The sequence below is a fragment of the Polypterus senegalus genome, chromosome 4, assembly GCF_016835505.1.
Source record: "Polypterus senegalus isolate Bchr_013 chromosome 4, ASM1683550v1, whole genome shotgun sequence".
NCBI classification, from domain to species: Eukaryota; Metazoa; Chordata; class Cladistia; order Polypteriformes; family Polypteridae; genus Polypterus; species Polypterus senegalus.
In genome coordinates this window covers 235287667-235313091 of record NC_053157.1, presented here as the reverse complement: position 1 = coordinate 235313091, position 25425 = coordinate 235287667, and the positions used below count along the sequence as shown (strand labels likewise).

At 40.1% G+C, this 25425-nt stretch overlaps 2 protein-coding genes across 2 annotated transcripts in view; one reads left to right on the top strand and one right to left on the bottom strand.

The window, feature by feature from the left end:
- Positions 1 to 25425, bottom strand: part of LOC120528176 (oocyte zinc finger protein XlCOF6-like) — a 321282-nt gene that overhangs the window by 12359 nt on the left and 283498 nt on the right. The window lies entirely within an intron of this gene.
- On the top strand, positions 7187 to 20456 carry LOC120528188 (zinc finger protein 17-like). Its single transcript, XM_039752274.1, has 3 exons — positions 7187 to 7264; positions 13050 to 13595; positions 19254 to 20456. Exons 2-3 carry the CDS (start codon positions 13154 to 13156, stop codon positions 20063 to 20065), a joined length of 1254 nt encoding a protein of 417 aa, XP_039608208.1. The 5' UTR covers positions 7187 to 7264; positions 13050 to 13153; the 3' UTR covers positions 20066 to 20456.

Genomic DNA, 25425 nt, shown 5'->3' with positions numbered 1-25425 from the left:
TTTTTTGGGATTTGTTGACACCGTGAAATTTTGAATCAACATATTTTTCCTTTAAAATGATACATTTACTCGGATTAAACGTTTGATCTGTCATCTGCGTTCTATTACAAATAAAATATTGACATTTGCCATCTCCACATCATTGCATTCAGTTTTTATTCACAATTTGTTTAGTGTCCCAACTTTTTTGGAATCCGGTTTGTATTTGTAACATGTTATTATGTTCTGAGTGACTCATCTTGGCTGACTACACTGTTTCAACTACAACAGGTTACAAGTTCAGTTGAACTTCATATTTTCATCAATTCTGTTCACGCTGCTTTATCTATGACTTTGTCATTCATTTTTCAGTACTTTCTATTAAAGCCAGGAGACTTAAAAATACTGAGAAACACAAAGCTCTGCTGTTGTATGCAAAGAGATTCAAAATGGATCCATGAAGCATATGAAAATGTCAACATTATGGATGGTTCATAAATAATGGATCTATTGGTGTATCTTAAAGAATAACTTTAATGGAGACGTAATAACTAACTACACCGATCCTGGTAAACACTTCATTGTTGTGGTCCTAACCATTAACCGGGTCATTGTGTTTCTAGTTCATATTTATGACTACAAAACACCATCAGAAAATGAAAAATGAGTTTGGTAAAATGGAGGAAAAAAAATTTGGTTTTGCCCGGCAGTGTGGCCTTTGTGGTGATTCTTTGGAGTTTAAATCCTGAGGCTGTGGGGCCAAATCCCACCACTGATCCTATGTGACCTGAGCAGGTCTCGTCACCTGGCTGTGTTCAAATCAAAAGAAACAAAAACCAGCTGTATCTGAAATGTTGTAAGTCAACTTGAATAAAAGTGTTAAGCCAAATAATAAGCAATAATGAATGAATACTCCATGTCTCCAGACATGAAGCTTCTCCATTAATACTTTGAGTTAAACGTGTGCAGAATCAGATTTTAGTGGGTAACCTGTCTACCTCCTTATTTATCACATTATTAAAGTATCCCCCTAAAATTAAAGGGCATTGATTGCGAAATTGGAGAAAGGTTGAGAAGAGATTGTGAGAGGAAACGACAACGTCGTGAAAACGAGATGGACTGTGAATGGACAGATGCAGAAATGCTCCTACACCACCACATAATTACGACTCGGATCTCTTCTCAACCTTTCTCCAATCTCGCAGGTTGCTTTGTGGCAATCCAAAGAGTAAAGCAATATACATGGAGCAATGGTTATAAAAGGGGGACAAATAGGTATCCAGGCTCTTTAAAGCATAAATAGGGATCACTTCACTGACATGTGAGCAAGGCACGGTACAACTGTGAGACACGCAGCACTCGCCGGCTACAACACAACAATAATAATTTCCGGAACGTGCTGTTACATTGTCATTCATTTTACCCACTGTCTGTTTCTTTCATTCATATGTTACGTAGGTACGTACCTTTTATCTTCGGCAATCTCATTCTCTAACCAGGCCTAAGGAGCTAACCAGCGTAACACTGTCCACCACCCCTTTCGTTATTCTGGCACATTGTTGACATCCGTGAGTACCAACAACGTACTAAACTGGAAGGTGGTTTACGCATGCGTGGAATTCGCGGACAAACAAAGATCAAGATCTAAATGATGATCTCTTTAGTTAATTTAAAGCACAACAATTTGTTTAGTTTGAATGTCTGTGTTTTGAGGTGTGACTGGAGTACTACAGTCTTCAGTAGTATAAGCCTGGAGGAGATTCTTAATGCAATGCCTATGTTTTAGCTGTCTCTCTACTGCCATCTAGTATGGAGGAATATTTCGGACAAAATGAAATAAATAAATAAATGCGTAAATAAATAAAAGTACTGTGAAATGTGAGCATAAATAAATAAATGTGTCATGAAACGAGAGCCTTAATAAATAAATATGTCATGAAATGAGAGCATAAATAAATAAATGTGTCACGAAATATGTTTTTCATTGCTTATTTATTTATTTCATTTTGTCTGTAACATTCCTGCAAACCGTCATGAAATACGGCTTGAAATAAAACTGTCACTTTCACTCGTCAAAGTTGAGAGGGTGCTCTCTAACACGCCCTCTAGTTACTGATTGGTGAATCGATAGCACAAGAGTTAATTAGAAAAATGCTTACTACTGCCGATGAAATGGACTCTGCCGAAGATATTACGTATTTCAAAGAGAGAATTGAAGATTTATCGGAAGAAATTACAATGTTGGCGGCCCTTTTACTCCGATATAGATGAAACTGTTTTTGAAATTATCAAAGAACAGGTGGAACAGACTCTACTACACTCCAGTTCAGGTGATGCAGTACCCTGCTCTGGACGTCCATCCTTCATTCCAGCTGAGTCAATAGAACACCTTGAAGAAACATTGTAATTTCTTCCGATAAATCTTCAATTCTCTCTCTGAAATACGTAATATCTTCGGCAGAATCCATTTAATCGGCAGTAGTAAGCATTTTTCTAATTAACTCTTGTGCTATCGATTCACCAATCAGTAACTAGAGGGCGTGTTAGAGCCCACCCTCTCAACTTTGACGAGTGAAAGTGACAGTTTTATTTCATGCCGTATTTCATGACAGTTTGCAGGAATGTTACGGACAAAATGAAATAAATAAATAAGCAACGAAAAACATATTTCGTGACACATTTATTTATTTATGCTCTCATTTCATGACATATTTATTTATTAAGGCTCTCATTTCATGACACATTTATTTATTTATGCTCACATTTCACAGTACTTTTATTTATTTACGCATTTATTTATTTATTTCATTTTGTCCGAAATATTCCTCCATAATCTAGTGCTTCTTCTTCTAATTCATTCACGGACAAACAAAGATCGAAATGAAGATTATATATATAGAGATATGTCACTGTGCTCTATACAAAAATATTTTATAAATCTACTCTTCTTTCTACTCACATGCAAAGCTAACACTAAGCCAGATTTAGCACACAGGCAAGCATTTTAAGACAAGACAGTTAGGGACAACTGCGAAATGGGCAGTCAGACTGAGAACTGTTGTATACTATTTTTGTCTGTCAGAGTCAGCATGAAACTGTATCCTCTCTTTGCCTTGTTTGGAATGGCATGATTTACCGAAGTTGTGGCCTGCACATGAAAAACAGAGTATAAAGCCTTGGAACACTGCCCGGCACACCTTTGAAGCCGATGGACGAATGGGAGATAACGTCATACGATCTGGAAAATCCTTCCAACGCGCGACGAAAATGGCAGACTCTACACATTGGGCCCCCACTCCCGAACTGGGTCCTTTTCATGGCTTCCTTCGTCTGTTATGCAGCGTAAACCGTCATTAAAGAAAGTTAAGCTATTTCTCCTATGTGATTTCTTACCGCCGTATCATTAAGGGAGAGGTATCGCCTTTTAATATCAAATCTATTTAGTTTTGGGTTATGTAACATGCCACAATTACAAAAGAACTCATTCCAACAAGGGCGCTAGCGCCCCCTGCTGGATACAAATCTCCAGACTGACTTTTGTGTCTCTTTACGTGGCCCCTAATTAAGGATTCAGTGATTGGGATTTCTGCGGTGGGTTGGCACCCTGCCCAGGATTGGTTCCTGCCTTGTGCCCTGTGTTGGCTGGGATTTGCTCCAGCAGACCCCCGTGACCCTATTCGGATTCAGCGGGTTAGAAAATGGATGGATGGATGGATGATTGGGATTTCCACTGACACTGGCAGTTTCAATTTACTGGAGTTTTCTACTTTGAATTACACTTTTTAAAATTAGCTGGATAAGTCAATTTCTTTCTAACCCTTAATCTGTCTGGAATTTTAATTCAGATTTGATATTTTCTAAAACGCATGGTTTACACTTCTTATTGATGTTTAGGAGAGATGGCAGTGGAGTTTTTAACCAGATTGTTTAATGGAATCTGGGAAAGTGAGAGGATGCCTGAGGAGTGGAGAAGAAGTGTACTTGTGCCGATATTTAAGAATAAGGGGGAATGTACAGAGCTGTAGTAACTACAGGGGGATAAAACTGATGAGCCACAGCATGAAGTTATGGGAAAGAGTAGTGGAAGCTCAGTTAAGAAGTGAGGTGATGATGAGTGAGCAGCAGGATTGTTTCATGCCAAGAAAGAGCACCACAGATGTGATGTTTAATCTGAGGATGTTGATGAAGACGTTTAGAGAAGGCCAGATGGAGTTGCATTGCGTCTTTGTGGACCTGGAGAAAGCAAATGACAGGGTGACTGAGAGGAGCTGTGGTATTGTATGAGGAAGTTGGGAGTGGCACAGAAGTATGTAAGAGTTGTACAGGATATGTACGAGGGAAGTGTGACCATGGTGAGGTCTGCGGTGGGAGTGACGGAGGTGGGATTACATCAGGGATCGGCTCTGAGCCCTTTCTTATTTGCAGTGGTGATGGACAGGTTGACAGACGAGATTAGACAGGAGTCCCCGTGGACTGTGATGTTTGCTGATGACACTGTGATCTGTAGTGGTAGTAGAGAGCAGGTGGAGAAGGCCCTGGATATGAATGAAGGTCATTAGGAACAAGACAGAATACATGTGTGTAAATGAGAGGGAGGTTAGTGGAATTGTGAGGATGCAAGGAGTGGAGTTGGCGAAGGTGGATGAATTTAAATACCTGGGATCAACAGAACAGAGTAATGGGGATTGAGGAAGAAAGGTGTAAAAGAGAGTGCAGGCAGGGTGGAGTGGGTGGAGTGGGTGGAGAAGAGTGTCAGCAGTGATCAGTGACAGACAGGTATCAGCAAGAGTGAAAGAGGTCTACAGGAAGGTAGTGAGACCAGCTGTGTTATATGGGTTGGAGACGGTTGCACCGACCAGAAAGCAGGAGACAGCTGGAGGTGGCAGAGTTAAAGATGCTAAGATTTGCATTGGGTGTGACGAGGATGGACAGGATTAGAAATGAGGACATTAGAGGGTCAGCTCAAGTTGGACGGTTGGGAGACAAAGTCAGAGAGGCGAGATTGTGTTGGATTGGACATGTGCAGAGGAGAGATGAGGGGTATGTTGGGAGAAGGATGTTAAAGATAGAGCTGCCAGGCAAGAGGAGAAGAGGAAGGCCTAATCAAACGTTTATGGATGTGGTGAGAGGACATGCAGGCGATAGGTGTAACAGAGCAAGATGCAGAGGACAGAAAGATAAGGAAGAAGATGATCCGTTTTGGCGAACCCTAACAGGAGCAACCAAAAAGAAGAAAAAGAAGATTGATGTGCAACTATAATATTAATAAAGAAATCCTGAAATTAGCAACAGTTCATAAGCAGACACTTTTAGTTTGGTACATTCAGTAACTTACAAAAATAACTTTTCCCCACATAGGTATTTTTATGTAATAATTGAAGTATTTTAGATTAAAATAAATCTAAATTATTTTTAGTCGTTGATTTTATCAAAATATTTTGTTAGTTTCCCAATTACTCAAATCAATTTACTTATTTGGCAGACCCCTTTATCCAGGGCATTTTGAGATACTGAGAACTGGTTTCCCTTCTTTTGTTTTCCAGTCGGCACACAGGCAAGTGAAGTGACCTGCGGTGGGTCACACAGGGTCAGTAGCAGGACCTGAACCCACCACCTCAGGGTTTGAAGTCCAGAGCCTTACCCACAATGCCACACTGCCTACTCTTTAGTTACACAAGACTGTTTGAAATGCCACCCTTCAAACTGCAGTACCACTCATCAGTCTTCTAATCCACTTTTACTGAACCCAAATGAAACTTCTAAAAGGAACATTTGTTTCTATCAAAAAGGTCCCCATCTTGTTAAAAAAAGAGATCTCTTTTTCAAAGCAATATTGTTCTCTATATACTGTCTCACTGGAAGAAAGTGCAGACTACACCACTTAAATATTTAATTACAAATAAAGTTAGACAAATGGGGTTTAAAGGACACCATACATGTTATCCTACCACACCCTACACAATCAAATTTACAAAGACATTGACTCAGATTGCTCCTTTTGTATTAAACTGCTTACTTTATTTTTTCGACTAGTTTCTACACTCCTATATTTTGGAAACAGTTTTCTAGGTTTGCCAAAAGAAAGGTCACTGAGGAGTTCTCTTTATTATTTAAGGATATCCCATTCGGTGTTTATGTGCTGAAAATATAGCAAGTGCAATAATATTATCTAATTCATCTTATATTGGCAACATTTCATAGCCATAAATCTAACGTTATCAAGCAGGAGTCTTTCTTTTTTATATTTGAAAATGAAGTTAAATTGTGTGTTAAGACAATTTCAACTTCAAATAACTGTAAAGCTTTAAAAACTACTAGTATCTGTGTTTGTATTTTTTGTAATATTTTTTCATGTACCCCTGCCAATTTATCTTTGTTTTCTATTACTGTAGTGAGAAGCCAAGCAAAATGACCCCTTTTATTGGCTAACTAAAAAGATTACAATATGCAAAGCTTTCGAGGCAACTCAGGCTCCTTTTTCAAGCAAGGCATAATACAGAAACTGGAGTTCACTTTATTTATATACAAACCAGGTCAAATAACAACACTGGAAAACATTTAAGTGAGACATCTTAAATGTATAATATTAATAGACCTCTTCAAGCTAAGGTTCATTTAGCAAGATAGGAGAACAATGTCAGATCTTTGGATAAGATAACTGTCCGACGAAGTCTTTTGAAGTTTCTGATGAGCTTTTAAATAGAATGCGGGTCTATAACAATGCTCGTATCTGGTCAAAAGACTCTTGGCTCTGGTCAAACCATGTTGTAATGTGTTAAATGCAATTGTAATATTTACTGTATATCATATTAAAGTTAATAATAATAATAATAATAATAATAATAATCATCTCGACTCAAAGCGCCAGCGCTAAATTAAAACTCCACTAGACTCCGAGGTCTTTACGACAACTCATCTACCAGTTAGAAAATGACCAGAGCACCGCAGCTAGAAATAAACTCAATAAACTGTCTGAGCTCCTCACGCGGTGTTAGGCACCGATTAATTATCTAAGACCCCTCCGCGCATTCCCCTGTCATCATTCTCGTCTGAACTGGAATCCCACATCCCTGTTTGTCTTACCTTCTGCTCCTTTGCTTCTTCTTGTGGCAAGAAAGAAAAACGAACGCGTCAAGCGGCAGCCAAAGCTAACAAAGCGAAACCAAATGGCGTCATTGGCATGCGACGAAGGAGACGTGACCCCGCCCACACCGTATAGGTGTTGTTGTCCTGCTCTCCATTCCCTTACACGTGTTCTCACTTCTGAGACAAAAACGTGCGTGAGGTAAGAGAAAGCCGTCAGCGTGGGAATCTTCTAAATTTAGGAGATGCCCGACACCTCGTGGGTCGATTGCATTTATGAATTGTGTTTTTTTTTTTCCTTTTCTTAGTATCTGCTCTACAAGTCGCTATTTTGCAGGCTATTCTGAGTTGCGGTGCTGCGGGAATTTTACCACTTTAGCCTATTATGAAAGTATCGGTGCCCCTTGAAATTAGTACGCCTTTTCATTTAATCAATGTTACCGATCTGCTCGTGTCCGCGCATTCTGAGCGCCGCTCCTTTCTGCGATTTCACGCGTGTTTCGTGTCTATTGTCGGTCACACGCACGCGCAGCCACATGCTCTTCGTTTTGATCCTTGAGTCCCGTCATTAAATGCCCCGTAGACTTGGTTGGCGGCACATCCAGTCCCGCTTTCAGAATAACGCCTTATAATAATCGTTCAGATATGTGTAGCAATTGCAAATGCACGTGTTTTACATCTTTAAAACAAAAACTGAAAAAAATACCGTTGGATAAAAACATTTAAATGTGTTTTTTTCCCTATGGCACCAATTGACTGCGTTTGGGGGAAAATTTTAAACTGTAATTGTAAATTTAGCTTTAAATTGATAAACGTGATATTGGCAAAAGCCCAACTGTGAAAATGAGTCTCCCCTCTAGTGGATCTAACGGAGTAGCAACGTAGACGTGACAGTGCTACACAAGACTTGTGTCCACTTCTAGCTATCTGGTATTCCTGTTACAAACAGCAAATGGGGGCAAAGACTGAGTGGTGAAAATGAGAGGCCCCTCCAGTGGAAGGGACAGAGCTCTTTCCCTAAAGCGGTGCTTGTGACAGTTGAGGTGTGACATATAATTTGTTTTTTGGTAGAACTTAAATTGTTTCACCCACTTTTAACTGCTTATCTACCAAAGATGTGACATTTGAATTCCAACACCTAGCCTTTCCTGTAGAAATGCTGTTGTTCCCTCCAAACAAGGGGACTTTCTTTAAATGTTAATGAAGACAGTTTAAGGCTTCTAGTAGAACAAGAAAACTACCTGGGTACCTGTTTAAGAGAATGGGACTGCATACAGAGTGAAAGTGGATGATGGGGACGTTTGTCTTAATGATTTGACATTTAAATGTCTTTGTTCTAGGGTATCAAGTATAGAAATTATTATTATTATTATATAACTCATTTTTGTTTTCCACGTTTCTTTGTTGATGAGCTCTTGTTAAAGAATTTAGTTCATTGGTAACAGAAGATATAGTTTGCACATCTAAATGGTTGACTGGACAACTCCACACAGACAATCAGGTGCCGAGTGACAAAGTGGCCGTGATAATCAGTGTGAACTACTTGAATAAATAACTCAAATTTCTTAACTTCACAACAGTCACAAAAACTGCCTCCTGTAGACTATTCAAATGTACTCCACTTCAGCCTGTTACGTCCGTTGTGTTTATATATATATATATATATATATATATATATATATATATATATATATATATATATATATATATATATATATATATACTGCTCAAAAAGAATTAAAGGAACACTTTTTAATCAGAGTATAGCATTAAGTCAATGAAACTTCTGGGATATTAATCTGGTCAGTTAAGTAGCAGAGGGGGTTGTTAATTAGTTTCAGCTGCTGTGGTGTTAATGAAATTAACAACAGATGCACTAGAGGGGCAACAATGAGATGACCCCCAAAACAGGAATGGTTTAACAGGTGGAGGCCACTGACATTTTTCCCTCCTCATCTTTTCTGACTGTTTCTTCACTAGTTTTGCATTTGGCTACAGTCAGTGTCACTACTGGTAGCCTGAGGCGATACCTGGACCCTACAGAGGTTGCACAGGTAGTCCAACTTCTCCAGGATGGCACATCAATACGTGTCATTGCCAGAAGGTTTGCTGTGTCTCCCTGCACAGTCTCAGGGGCATGGAGGAGATTCTGGGAGACAAGCAGTTACTCTAGGAGAGCTGGAGAGGGCCATAGAAGGTCCATAACCCATCAGCAGGACCAGTATCTGCTCCTTTGGGCAAGGAGGAACAGGATGAGCACTGCCAGAGCCCTACAAAATGACTTCCAGCAGGCCACTGGTGTGAATGTCTCTGACCAAACAACCAGAAAGACTTCATGAGGGTGACCGAAGGGCCCCATGTCCTCTAATGGGCCCTGAGCTCACTGCCCAGCAGCATGCAGCTCGATTGGCATTCTCCATAGAATACCAGAATTGGCAGATGTCACCACTGGTGCCCTGTGCTTTTTACAGATGAGAGCAGGTTCACCCTGAGCACGTGACAGAAGTGAAAGGGTCTGGAGAAGCCATGGAGAACATTATGCTGCCTGTAACATCATTCAGCATGAGCAGTTTGGTGGTGGGTTAATGATTGTCTGGGGAGGCATATCCATGGAGGGTCACACAGACCGCTACAGGCTTGACAAAGGCACCTTGGCTGCCATTAGGTATCAGGATGAAATCCTTGGACCCATTGTCAGACCCTATGCTGGTACAGTGGCTCCTGGTGCACGACAATTCCTGGCCTCATGTGGTGAGAGTATGCAGGCAGTTCCTGGAGGATGAAGGAATTGATACTATTGACTGGCCACCACACTTTCCTGACCTAAATCCAATAGAACACCTCTGGGACATTATGTTTTGGTCCATCCAATGCCACCAGGTTGCACCTCAGACTGTCCAGGAGCTCAGTGATGCCCTGGTCCAGATCTGGGAGGAGATCCCCCACAACACCATCTGTCATCTCATTAGAAGCATGCACCGATGTTGTCAGGCATGTATACAAGAACACAGGGGCCATACAAAGTGCTGTGTACAATTTGGAGTTGCTGCAATTCAATTTTGGCAAAATGGACTAGCCTGCCACATAATTTTTTCACTCTGATTTTTGGGGCGTCTTTGAATTCAGGGCTCTGTAGGTTGGTCATTTTCATGTCCATCAAACGATGTGGCATCCTTTCGTTCCTAACACATTACCCAGTCTATATCAGTATAGATATCCAGGAGGATTTCTTTTTCCCATTGAGATCTGATGTGTTTTCAAAGTGTTCCTTTAATTTTTTTTGAGCAGTTTATATATATATACAACTCATGAGATCAACATCTGAGCATGCCATTATGGCCTCTGTTGTTGCTGCAGCCGCTTTCAAACAGGCCAGAAATGCAGTGGCCACTGGATCCAGTTTCTTAGAATAGTACGTGACCAGTCTTTGTCTGTCTCCAAGTTGTTGAGTTAGTACTGCAGTCATACACCCCTTCTCCTACACGAATAGAGTGAAAGGACAAGAGTAGTCTGGAAGTCCTTACATGAGTGCAGACATTAAAATTTATTTTATATCAGTGAAAGCCTTCTCAGCCTGCTCCGTTCATGATATTTTATCAGTCAAGGCCAAATTAGGAGAGGTCACTGGATCTTGGAGTGGCTGTGCTCTTTCAGCAAAATCTTGAACCGAATGCCGGCAATATCCCAACAATCCAAGGATGAACATAACCTTCTGCCTTGTAGTAGGATGAGGTAAACTTTAAATAGCTTCGATCCTATCATTAGACCGTGCACATTCCCCTGCAGTCAAATCATGACCCAGGTATTTCATTTTTCTTTCAACCAGTTTAAACTTTTTCTGGGACACCTTGTGCCCAATTTCCCACTAGGAAGACCAACAAAGCCTTTGTATCTTCTTTGAAATATTCCTGAGCCTCAGAGCATAACAACAAATCGTCTACATACTGCACCAGGACACTACCACCCTTTGGCCAATAACCTTCCAATTTTTTTTATAGTGCTTGTCCACACAAAAATAAGCAGAGTTGTGTACAGAATTGAGTCCAAGACAGAACTGGTTAATAGAGGGAAGATGGCAGGTTTTTAAGGTCGGTCAGGGGAGGTGATGTCATTAGGACCCACAACCTGAAAGTGACGTTGTCAGAATTGGGCCAGGTCCAGTGCTTCCCTTTAAAAGAAAATGTGAACCAGAACTCGGATTCAGGGTGAATAGGAATAAAAAAGAAAGCATTTGCGAGATCAGTGACAGAAAACCACCTAGCAGTGGACTGGACTGTAGAGAGAATAGTGGAAGGATTTGGGACTATAGGAGTCCTAGGGCTTAGAGCAGCATTGACATTCCGCGGAGGTCCTGAACGAACCACCATGAGCCATCTGCTTATCTAACTGGAAGAATAGGAGAGTTCACAGGAGAGTATTGGATCAGAATAATAGCACCCTGCTTAACTAAGTCAGCATTAACAATGGTAATACCGGCCTCGGCCTCAGGTGAGAAAGGTGTAGCTGCGTTTTTTCCAAAGTTCAGCAGCTCTAACTCAAAAAATGTGATTCAACAAAACCCTGATGCGCATCAATGATTCCACAGGCAAAATATCTTCATTTTTTAAAGTTTAGTTAAATTTCAAAGTAAAACAGTTATTAAAAAAATTTCTGTTCAAAGCTTAAATCTTGTTACATCTCAAATCATTACTATTTACTTAACATTTCTGAACCATTTCAAAACGTTCAGAAAACTGTATGCCTATCCCATTTCTATGTTGAAAATGTGTCTTTCAAGTCCCTGCTTACTGAGACCTGTTCTAAACACAACTGAATCTATTATCACACAGTATCTCAGTTATAGAGAGAAGGTTCTATCTCTTACTAACTTATAGGGGTAGTACTAGGGTGTTGTATTGTGTTAGCCATTATGACTGTAGAGAAAAGCCAAGCAAAATGACACCTTTTATTGGCCAGCTAAAAAGATTACAATATGTAAGCTTTCGAAGCAACTCAGGCCCCTTCTTCAGGCAAGATGTAATGACTTATAGGGGGAAAAGTCTATACCAGGGGTGCCCACACTTTTTCGGCTTGCAAGCTACTTTTAAAACAACCAGATCGAAATGATCTACCTACATTAAAAATTATATAAAAAATATATATATAATATAATATAATATTTTTATATATATATATTTTTATATAATTTTTAATGGTTTCCTGAAATGCCTGCAAAGGTTTCTGAAGTTTATTAACCCTTTATTCTATTTCTTTAAGATGAAAGCTATTTTAGTGTAGCCGCTGAAGTATAAGACGAGATCGAGTATGAGTAATAAAAATATTTAGTGACAGTTAAAAGCAAATAATCCACACAAGAATAAAAAAAAATACTTACACACTTAGAATCAAAGGCACATAAAAGGAAAAATGTATCTTCTCTAAACTTAGCTTTTCTTGAGAAACTTTATTTATTTCTGTACTTAAAAGTTCTTCATTTCTTCTTCTGGCTTTGCACTTAAATAAGCATGAGTTACTTCACACACTTAAATGATCCATAGGCACGGGTACGGTGTAAAACCTTATGCCCTCTACACCTTACACATGGCAAGGCTGGTCACTAACTGAAGATTAATATTAAGTCAAAGCTATAGAAATGGCAAGAATATACCAATACAATTTTACTTATGGGGGTTATAGGAACCTCCCATAGATTATGCTTTGTCATCTAGTAAAATATTTACAGTTACCCTAAAATTATTCTTCCACACCCCTTCTTGCCTTTGTCTTGGTCAGTTGGACTTTTGTTCGAGAATCAGTCAGGTTTATACTCCAGATCTGCTGAGATTTCCTTAGGCTAACTTGGAGGGTCCCCAGCATTTCAAATCTGTCACAAAAACATAGCTGGTAGTCTTCTGTGTCTGGTAAAACTGGACGTTAACCCTGATATGTGCTCAAGTTCTTTTTAGTGAGTTTTTATAAAGTAAGTTTAATCATTTTTATTTTGCCAGATAAAGAGAAGCTTCCTTTCCAGTTCCTATGGCCATGCAGTGGGGTCCTTAGACCGAAGTGTCCACGTGAGAAGGGAATCCTAGAAGAGAAGAGCAGACACTTGATGGGCGAGAAGAATCTTCTAAGGAGCACGGCCTCAGTCAATGCTGGTGACATGGATGAGAGACTGGCACACATTAAACAAGAGGGCCGTGAGTGGGGCACACCAGGTGATTTGTGTGTCAAGCTGGAGGATTTTGAAGGAGCGATTTCAGGTTTTAAAGAGGAGCTCAAGGTGGAGACTGTTAACATTAAAATCGAGGACTCTGAAGATTTATCAGGTAGTCTTGAACTGGAAAAGCACGAGACTGGCAATATTGTCAAGCAAAATATTTCTGAACAATCGCATAACGGTTTTCAGCCCTCACTCACTAATATGGGACAATTGGCTACGCAGCAGAATTGTGTGGAAGTGAAATTTGAGATGCCCGAGTTTGAGGAGAAAATCACTGAAGGAAATGGAAGCGAAGCAGAAGAGCTGCAGTCATCTAGCAATGTTGGAATAAGTAAGTAATGCGATTTAATGTCGAAGGAAGTCAAACTGATAAGATGTGCAAGTTCTGTCTGTGGCTGTGTTGCCACTTTCAGTTAAGCGTAACTCAGGGTGGGATACACGTTTGAGGCCAGCTGCTTGGCTCACTTTCTCCCCCTTCATAAATATTTTGCCAATTTTATTTTTAACCTCCTTAGCGTTTCATTTTATTCCAAAAAAAAAAAAAACATTTAAAAAGCAATTTTTTCACATGAAAAGGACATTTTTGTTAAATCTCAAAAGTATAAAAATGATACAAATAAGAATAGTAACGATAAATAAAAATAATAATATGAAATGAACAATAATAACTGTGCCAAAACATCATATAATCTCAACTTGAGTTCTTTGTGTGGCAAATCTTAAAGCGCAGTGAAAGACACAATCCAGCGTCACAGTCGGGACAATAATCGCGGGTTTCTTTTCAGATTTTCTTTCCAGATTTATCAGTTTTTGAAGAGCACACTGCACAGGTATGAGTTAGATTCTGTGTTTTTTTTTTTTTAATAATAATTCTTTAATAATAATTCTTTGCATTTACATAGCACTTTTCTCACTACTCAAAGCGCTCTGCAATTGCAGGTTAAGAGCCTTGTTCAAGGGTCCAACAGAGCAGAGTCCCTTTTGACATTTACGGGATTCGAACCGGCAACCTTCTGATTGCCAGTGCAAATCCCTAGGCTCAGAGCCACCACTCCGCCTATGGAGGTCTATAATCAGTTAAATGTCCACCAATAAAGTGCTCCAGATTGATCCGCGATATGCTGGGCCAACCGCGTCTCTTTAGTGGCAGTGTGGACGGTGGAATACAAGCTGGCATGTAACGTTTCCATGAGATGCGGTTTCACCAGCTTTTTGTTTGTGTGACACAAATTCATTCCAAATGTGCTGTTCCACCAGATGATGAAATATATTTCTGTAATATTTTGTTTGTTGCCTCCGCATAATGGGACAGAAAGTCGATTCTTGATCCGCATGATCTCCGCCGCCCATTGTGCTGTTGTAGTCAAGCACAGCACAAGGCTTTGTCACCTTTTGCCTGTCCAGTGACTGCAGTTGCATTATGTGCGGTACTGAGAGGACAGACATCTTTCTTGTCCTTCCATTTTAGCACAAACACTTAACCCTTTTGCCAAGCTACTTGCGCACCTCTCTGTAATTTAGCTCTGCCCAAGTCTTCAGGCCTACCACGACGGTTGGGATGCACCGTTCTATATGTGTCGGTGTTTCTTTGCAGCAAAATGCCACATAACTCTGGCAAAGTATAAAATCTGTCCATGGTTACATCTATCAAAGTCCGCACTGATGACTTAGCAACACCGTACTGATTGCATTTCGGGTCCAACATTGTCCCTTTCCCTGTGTACAGAATCAAATTCCAAATGTATGTCATTTTAGATTCACAACGCTCGTAAAACTTTATGCCAAATCTTGCTCTTTTTGACACAATGTTCTATATTCATGACAGTCTGTCCTTATAAGCCTTTCCTCGATGCTGACATCGCGGAATGTAAATGCTCTGAAATTTTGCTAAAATGGCCTGGCATATCTCCCATTTTTTTTTTTCAGTTTGGATACTGGATGGGTATTCTCATCAAAGTCTTCATTGTTGGTAAAATGCAAATCTTTATATATAATACACTACCGTGGCTGTTCGTTTGTCTGTCCAGGCTTTTAAATCACCTGTAGCTCCCAAACAGTTTCACCTATTGACCTGAAATTTGGTACACATACAGTTGTGCTTGAAAGTTTGTAAACCCTTTAGAATTTTCTATATTTATGCATAAGTATAACCTAAAACATCATCAGATTTTCATTCTAATCCTAAAAGTAGATAAAGAGAAACTAGTTAAACAGATGAGACAAAAATATTACACTTGGTCATTTATTTATTAAGGATTTATTAAGTAGCAGAAGTATGTGAACCTTTGCTTTCAGTATTTGGTGTGACCCCCCTTGGCAGCAATAACTGCAAGTAAATGTTTCCGGTAACTTTTGCTCATTCCTGCACACCGGCTTGGAGGAATTTTCGCCCATTACTCCGTACAGAACAGCTTCAACTCTGGGATGTTGGTGGGTTTCCTCACATGAACTGCTCTCTTCAGGTCCTTCCACGAAATTTTAATTGGATTAAGGTCAGGACTTTGACTTGGCCATTCCAGAACATTCACTTTATTCTTCTTTAACCATTCTTTGGTAGAACGACTTGTGTGCTTAGGGTCGTTGTCTAGCTGCATGACCCACCTTCTCTTGAGATTCAGTTCATGGATAGATGTCCTGACATTTTCCTTTAGAATTCTCTGATATAATTCAGAATTCATTGTTCCATCAATGAAGGCAAGCCGTCCTGGCCCAGATGCAGCACAACAGGCCCAAACCATGATACTACCACCACCATGTTTCACAGATGGGATAAGGTTCTTATGCTGGAATGCAGTGTTTTCCTTTCTCCAAACATAACACTTTTCATTTAAACCTAAAAGTTCTATTTTGGTCTCCTCCGTCCACAATACATTCTTCCAATAGCCTTCTGGTTTGTCCACGTGATCTTTAGCAAACTGCAGACGAGCAGCAGTGTTTTTTTGGAGAGCAGTGGCTTTCTCCTTGCAACCCTGCCATGCACACCATTGTTGTTGAGTGTTCTCCTGATGGTGGACTCATGAACATGAACATTAGCCAATGTGAGAGAGGCCTTCAGTTGCTTAGAAGTTACCCCGGGGTCCTTTGTGACCTCACTGACTATTACACGTGTGCCTTGCTCTTGGAGTGATCTTTGTTGGTCGACCACTCCTGGGGAGGGTAACAATGGTCTTGAATTTCCTCCATTTGTACACAATCTGTCTGACTGTGGATTGGTGGAGTCCAAACTCTTCAGAGATGGTTTTGTAACCTTTTCCAGCCTGATGAGCATCAACAACTCTTTTTGTGAGGTCCTCAGAAATCTCCTTTGTTCGTGCCATGATACACTTCCACCAACATGTGTTGTGAAGAGCAGACTTTGACAGATCCTGTCCTTTAAATGACACAGGGTGCCCACTCACACCTGATTGGCACCCCATCGATTGAAAACATCTGACACCTCACCTTCAAACTAACCGCTAATCCGAGAGGTTCACATACTTTTGCCACTCACAATGTTGTAATATTCGATCATTTTCCTCAATAAATAAATGACCAAGTATAATATTTTTGTCTCATTTGTTTAACTGGTTTCTCTTTATCTACTTTTAGGACTTGAGTGAAAATCTGATGATGTTTGAGGTCATATTTATGCAGAAATATAGAAAATTCTAAATTGTTCACAAACTTTCAAGCACAACTGTTTATTTCTCAATTGCAATTCAAGTTTTGCAACGTAGGAAAAAAAAAATCCAAATCCGAGTGATTTTGCTCAAATCCATAGGTGTCTGTAGTTTTCTGGTGCTCACAGCTGTGCCAAGTTTGATTTAGATGGTGTGATTCACTTTTGGGTTACCAGTCCACAGCGTCACATCCTGTCACACAGGTAGACATTTACTCTCAATGTGGATTCCTCAAGTTGTAAATCTGTGATAATTCTGAGTTCCTCTTATAATTTTTCTTTACAGTGTTTTTTAAAGTATCATACACCTACAGAATGTATGAGGAAAGTTAAATGATGCAGGATGCACATGTCCTAGTACAGTAAACCCTCGTTTATCACAGTTAATCCGCTCCAGACTCTACCGCGATAAATGATTTTCCGCGAAGTAGGATTCTTTATTTATAAATCTAATATTTTCTCAGTTAAGAGCATAGAAAACCTGTTTACGACCTTCTAAATCTGTTTTTTAATATTATTAGAGCCCTCTAGACATGAAATAACACCCTTTAGTCAAAAGTTTAAACTGTGCTCCATGACAAGATAGAGATGACAGTTCTTTCTCACAATTAAAAGAATGCAAACATATCTTCTCTTCAAAGGAGTACACGTCATGAGCAGAGAATGTCAGAGAGAGAGAGAAAAGCAAACAATCAAAAATCAAAACGTGCTGTTGGGCTTTTAAGTATGTGAAGCACCGCGATAAAGTGGCCGCAATGAAGGGATCAATGTGAAGGTAGTCTTTCAGCATTTTTTTAGAAGAGCATCCGTATCTTCTAAGCAAACAGCCCCTCTGCTCACACCCCGTCCGTCAGGAGCAGAGAATGTCAGAGAGAGAGTGAGAGAGAGAGACAGAGAAAAGCAAACAATCGGGCTGTTAGAGCTTTTAAGTATACGAAGCACCGCACGGGAAGCATATCGTATATCATTGAGGAGTTTTATTTAATATGTAATACGTGCTCTGATTGGGTAGCTTCTCAGCCATCCGCCAATAGCGTCCCTTGTATGAAATCAACTGGACAAACCAACTGAGGAAGCATGTACCCATTGTCCACAGAAATCCGCGAACCAGCGAAAAATCCATGATATATATTTAGATATGCTTACATTTAAAATTCGCGATGGAGTGAAGCCGCGAAAGTCGAAGGGTGATATTGCAAGGGATCACTGTATTACCCTAGTAAAGATTAGGAAACAAAGCCTAAGCAAAAGGACGACAGCACATGGGAAAGGAGACACTTGAGAGAAGTGAAAATAACCAAGTGTGACCACCGGACATGGCGGGCTTTGGCCTAGTCCTCATCAACTCCACTTGTCGGATTCCATTCATCCATTTTCTTAACTTGGGGTCTCAGCAATTTTTGAGTTGAGGCAGACCTCAACCTGAGAATGAATGCAAGTCTACACTGACGCATGCTTCCACGCTCAGTCGCAACTGTCCAGTCTTGAGACAACAATTAACACCACAGTGGTAAGAAGCAAAACCCTTCTGAATGCACTTCACCTTGAGTTCAATAAAATTGTGGAAAAGATTGGGGATTTCATCAAACTTGGGGTTGGAGTACCTGAACTAGTGATGAGTGGGTAATAGTGCAGTGGCCTTAAGTGTCCCTAGGGGCCAGGGAAACATCTGCCAGCTATGCTGGACCAATTATTGTGGCCAAAAATGTAATCTGAGCTGTGAGGCAACAGTGCTAACCACTGCACCGGCATGCCGCCCATCAATAGATCAATAACCACAAAATAAAAAAATACCAATAAGTATTAAAAAAAAAAAATCGAAAGAGAGACATCAGCGCCAAACAACTTTGCAACACCAAACCACAACTGCACATCCCACTATGTTTAGTGCTGAATCTATGCCTCCCAAGCCTTTCTCACTATGTCCAACTAACACCCACTGAGCCTCTGATCCGGCGTTACCCGGGGGTCCTCCTCATCCACAATTGACTACTATACCTCTGCCATGTCACACTGGCCTTACTAAGCATTATGGGGTGCTGGGGAGAAAAGTTTGTCTGAGGTGGCTGTGTGTCAAGTATTTGGGGAAATCATTCAGCAAACAAGGCTATTACTGAAGCCAGCAAATTTGATGTGAAAAATTATTTGGTGATTTTCACTGATCAACACTACACATCAGACACATCTTTGGGAGGAAGATGGAGAAATACAACAGGCAGCAGGAAAGCATGTAGACAGAGTCAAATGAACCTCCATCCACACATGCACCTCGTACAATATCTCTTGTTAAAAATGTGTTTACTTAAAACGGTAAATTGTTTGTGTTTGCAGATTTACAGGAGGATGACAGCTTCTCCACGTCTTCATTTGTTCAGCCTTTTCTTCAAGGCAGAGTGCAACAGAAACGGGAAAAGAAAGAGAAACCAACAAGAGGATCCGAGCATTTGACAGCAGCCTCTTTGCCGTGCAGTTTTCTTAATACTGTGAAGCTAACATCAATAGAAGACATCAAAATTGACCAACAAGACGTTCACAGCACAGACCAAGAGTCCTTGTGTGTGGGCCAAGAGCGCAGAAAAATATTCAAAAGTAAATCTGATTGTAAAGATCTTAAGTTGAATGATATGAAACCATATTGCTGTTCTAAATGTGGCAAACGATTTCTTTACAATAGCGACTTCAAAAGACATACAATAATCCATAGTGGTGAAATGCCGTATGACTGTTCTGAATGCGGTAAAAGATTTAACAACCTTAGCAATCTCCAAAAACACAGAAGCATTCATACTGGAATAAAGCCATTTGGCTGTGCTGAATGTGGTAAGAGATTCATTAGCAGCAGCCATCTTAAGGTGCACACAAAAATTCATACTGGAGAGAAGCCACATTGCTGTTCTGAATGTGGCAAAAGATTCACGGATAGCGGCACTCTTTGTAAACATGTAAGAGTCCATACTGGAGAGAAGCCATTTTGCTGCACGGAATGTGGTAAGAGATTCACGGAGAGCGGTGCACTTTATAAACATGTAAGAATTCATACTGGAGAGAAGCCATATTGCTGTTCTGAATGTGGCAAAAGATTTGTAACTTCAAGCGGTCTTTGGAAGCACAGAAGACGAATGCACACCAGAGATAAGCCCTAGTCTTGTCCAGAATGGGGCAAACTATTCTGTGGTAGCAGCACACTTCAAAAGCACACACGGATTCATAGAGAAGAAATCCCTTATTGCTGCCGTGAATTTAGGAAGCAAATGTCCAGTACTGGTCCTCTTCCGAGCCAAACAATATCATTCTAGAACGGTAGCCATGTTGCATTCAATTGTTCATCTTAATTTTTTTTGTCGAGCACATCTCTCTCGTTTAAAATTGTCCAAAATGTTTCCAGGTTAAGATCCAACCTGCAAACATTACGATCGAGCTCCAGCCTCACTGGGCCCTATGTTTGGGGCTTTTACCAAATGAAAAACATTCTAGACAAACATTTTTAAATGTCTTTCAGACAGCCTTGGTGTCACGGTCACTCCTAACCCATTAATAGCTGTGTTTGGTGGGCTCCCAGAGGGGCTTAAAGTGGAGAAGGACAAACAAACTGTAATCTCCTTCACTTCACCATTAGCACGTAGACTTATTTTTGTTCAATGGAAGAATCCAAACTCACCTGTTTTATGTCAGTGAGCAACTGATGTTATATACTATTTGAAATTGGAAAATAATCAAATTCTCACTTAGAGGATCTGCGCAAAATGTTTTTAAAACCTAACAGGTTGTAATCAGTAACATTTTAGAATAAGCATTTATATTGGCGAGAAAGACCCCTTCCTCTCTTTACTGCTCTCAAAAGTTTTACTCTGACTGTTGGCCTTCCTGTCTTTCTCATGGGTGGGGGTTGAATTGAATTTAGTTTTGTGAAGTTTGACTTGATTGTATGGAACATTACTTGTTTTTGATAAATTCAATAAAAGATAAAAAAAAAGAAGAATAGCAATGTTGCTGTCCTGAATATAATAAACAATTCACAAAAGTAGCAGTCTCCAGAAACCCTTAAGATGTTATGCAGATGTCATTTTTCTAACCCGTTTAGTCCTGAATAAGGTTGTGGGAGTGTGCTGGATCATATCCCAGCTAGCACAGGGCTCAAGGCAGGGTCCTGCCAGTCCATCACTGGGCAAACACACCCCAAATTAGAATCTCCAATTCACATAACCTGCATGTCTTTGAAGTGTGGGAGGAAACCGCAGCACCCGGAGGAAACTGATGATTTTCCCATAATAGCAGCTTTCACAATAATAAAATTAAAAAAATTATCCTTAGAAATAGTCAGGGTCAATGAAAATATACATATATTGGAACAGAGAATGGACAGAATCAAAGGTTTACACGTGTGAAAAATTCAACCACCTCAAACAGTGAGTGAGAGATGTGCTGAAGGATTTGGAGATTGTAGAGGGAGAAGTGTGGTGTGGATTAAAAAGGCTGACATTTGATACATCACCAGGAACTGACTTTACTCACCTTTCATTGGCGTATCTAGTGATGTCATCTGTTTGGAGGCCCCACTCTGAAATTGTGAGCCATCCGCAAAGGAGGCCAGCTTGAGATCAGACAATTTGGTAGACTCCTCAGTGCAGGCCAGCTTCTTTTCATTTGTACAAACAGGATTCCAAAAAAGTTGGGACACTATACAAATCGTGAATAAAAACTGAATGCAATGATGTGGAGGTGCCAACTTCTAATATTTTATTCAGAATAGAACATAAATCACGGAACAAAAGTTTAAACTGAGAAAATGTATCATTTTAAGGGAAAAATATGTTGATTCAGAATTTCATGGTGTCAACAAATCCCCAAAAAGTTGGGACAAGGCCATTTTCACCACTGTGTGGCATCTCCCCTTCTTCCTACAACACTCAACAGACGTCTGGGGACCGAGGAGACCAGTTTCTCAAGTTTAGAAATAGGAATGCTCTCCCATTCTTGTCTAATACAGGCCTCTAACTGTTCAATCGTCTTGGGCCTTCTTTGTCGCACCTTCCTCTTTATGATGCGCCAAATGTTCTCTATAGGTGAAAGATCTGGACTGCAGACTGGCCATTTCAGTACCCGGATCCTTCTCCTACGCAGCCATGATGTTGTGATTGATGCAGAATGTGGTCTGGCATTATCTTGTTGAAAAATGCAGGGTCTTCCCTGAAAGAGATGACGTCTGGATGGGAGCATATGTTGTTCTAGAACCTGAATATATTTTTCTGCATTGATGGTGCCTTTCCAGACATGCAAGCTGCCCATGCCACACGCACTCATGCAACCCCATACCATCAGAGATGCAGGCTTCTGAACTGAGCGTTGATAACAACTTGGGTTGTCCTTGTCCTCTTTGGTCCGGATGACATGGCATCCCAGATTTCCAAAAAGAACTTTGAATCGTGACTCGTCTGACCACAGAACAGTCTTCCATTTTGCCACACTCCATTTTAAATGATCCCTGGCCCAGTGAAAATGCCTGAGCTTGTGGATCTTGCTTAGAAATGGCTTCTTCTTTGCACTGTAGAGTTTCAGCTGGCAACGGCGGATGGCACTGTGGATTGTGTTCACTGACAATGGTTTCTGGAAGTATTCCTGAGCCCATTCTGTGATTTCCTTTACAGTAGCATTCCTGTTTGTGGTGCAGTGTCGTTTAAGGGCCGGAGATCACGGGCATCCAGTATGGTTTTACGGCCTTGACCCTTACGCACAGAGATTGTTCCAGATTCTCTGAATCTTCGGATGATGTTATGCACAGTTGATGATGATAGATGCAAAGTCTTTGCAATTTTCGCTGGGTAACACCTTTCTGATATTGCTCCACTATCTTTCTGCGCAACATTGTGGGAATTGGTGATCCTCTACCCATCTTGGCTTCTGAGAGACACTGCCACTCTGAGAAGCTCTTTTTATACCCAATCATGTTGCCAATTGACCTAATTAGTGTTTATTGGTCTTCCAGCTCTTCGTTATGCTCAAATTTACTTTTTCCAGCCTCTTATTGCTACTTGTCCCAACTTTTTTGGGATTTGTTGACACCGTGAAATTTTGAATCAACATATTTTTCCTTTAAAATGATACATTTACTCGGATTAAACGTTTGATCTGTCATCTACGTTCTATTACAAATAAAATATTGACATTTGCCATCTCCACATCATTGCATTCAGTTTTTATTCACAATTTGTTTAGTGTCCCAACTTTTTTGGAATCCGGTTTGTATTATTTTCCTATTTTTTATTTTGATATCTTCCTCTTTACTTTTATGACTCTATTTCTCTGCTGAATATTTATCATTGCGCTCCCCACTGCTTTGAAACACTGAGGTTCTATGCCAAACTTTCAGCAATGTTAGATACATTTTTTACAATAAACTCTTGTCAGTGATCATATATCTGGCTGGCTGTAAAAGGTGCCATTTGCGACTTCACAATTTCGTTTGCTACAAACTAGCCACGACTTAAGATAAATCTCTCAACAATATAAGATTCACGCCCCCGTGTGGCAGATCCTGATTATGAACTGCCAGTTTCCATGGTTAGATCTGAATTACCGTATATACTCACGTTTAAGTTCTCCCACGGATAACTCAGGGCTTGATTTTACGGTATAATTTCCGGTATGTTATAGTGTTGGTCGTATAAATCAAATGCGGAGAACTCCCACTATTTGTCATGGAGATTACGATATGCTAACGCCCACATGAGAGAGTAACCATAGAGCGCACAGCCTTTTTCTTCTGTGTATTGTGAACACACAGTAATACCCGAACTATTCCGAAGCGACGTTTGCACTGTTTTGTGTTTTTTGTGTCTCACACTCTCATACACATTTATCGTAAGAGCATCCCTTATCTACAATGGAGCGTTCGAGCAGAAGAAAATATGAAGCTGGTTTTAAATTTAAAGTAGTTGAAGTGGCGAAAGAAATTGGTAACTGCGTTGCTACAACAAAATTCGATGTGTCTGAAAAACTGGTGTGAGATTGGAGGAGGCAAGAAGATGTAAAAAACATAAAAATAAAAAAATTAAGTGTTGCCTTTTTGAACAGACGTATAAATTAGGGTCTGATTTTATAATCGATTTTTCAGGTTTCAATTCCCGACTTATACGCTAGCATATGCAGTAAACTCTTTTCCTGCTTCAGAGGCCTGAATTCACCACACTCACCCATGACAGTATGTTTCCAGCACAAAACCAAGTAAGTTACTGCTATTGAAATTGTGCAGCTCTGATTCCTTTGTGTCCATTGCAGCCATCAAAAATAAACTCAGTTCTCGCACCACCAGTCTCCAACAAATTACTAGCTGCTTCTTTGAGTTCTGTTCAAGGCTTTTTCTTGAGACCTTTAACATTTATTCTGTGGAGCATTTTTTATGTTTTTACTTTCTCGTGTATGAAATATAGGGAAAGTATTGTAATTGTCCAAAAAGAGGATCCAAGCATTTGACAGCAGCCTCTTTGCCGTGCAGTTTTCTTAATACTGTGAAGCTAACATCAATAGAAGACATCAAAATTGACCAACAAGATGTTCACAGCACAGACCAAGAGTCCTTGTGTGTGGGCCAAGAGCGCAGAAAAATATTTAAAAGTAAATCTGATTGTAAAGATCACAAGTTGAATGATATGAAACCATATTGCTGTTCTAAACGTGGCAAACAATTCCTTTACAATAGCTGAATAAATGAATGTAAAGAACACTTTGTTTTTTGTTTTTTTTTTATTATTTTTCTGTTAAAGCAGTTATGATCTGCTTTTTTTATTACACACTAGTTTTTGTGTTTTAAACATTGAAGATATTTTAAACCCCTAGAGTGATCTTTATTTGTAATTTAACTGTTTCACAAACTACAGTGGAACCTCGGTTTGCCATCATAATTCGTTCCAGGAAACTTGCTCGCAATCCAAAGCACTCGTATATCAAAGCAAATTTCCCCTTTAGAAATAATGGAAACTCAGATGATTCGTTCCACAACCCAAAACTATTCATATAAAAATGATTAATACAAAATATAAAGTAAAATACATAATACAAATTAACCTGCACTTTACCTTTAAAAATAATCATGGCTGGTGTGAGTTTCTAAACTCATGTGGGATTCCACCCAACGAGACAACACACGGAAGAGCATCCCAAAGCAATCGCAGTCTCCCAGCGCTGTAGCAGTTCGCCGTATAAGCGCATCCAAAAAGATCGTAGACATGTTATAAGTGCCTGTCGTCAATGGGTCATACAAGGAACATTATAAAGATCCCGGTACAATAAATAACAGCGCTGTTGCTGTTTCAAGCTGAATAAAGCTGGTGTTAAAATACTGAGACTCAGCTTCGTGTTTTGAGGAGCAAGCTTGGGACTCGCACTTCACAGCGCACACACACACAGTCACAATGCTGTAGTAAACAGATGTGACTATATGAGTGAGGCACACAGACTCAGACGGAGAATAGGAGACGATTGCCAGAGAGAGAGAGAGACGCTGAGG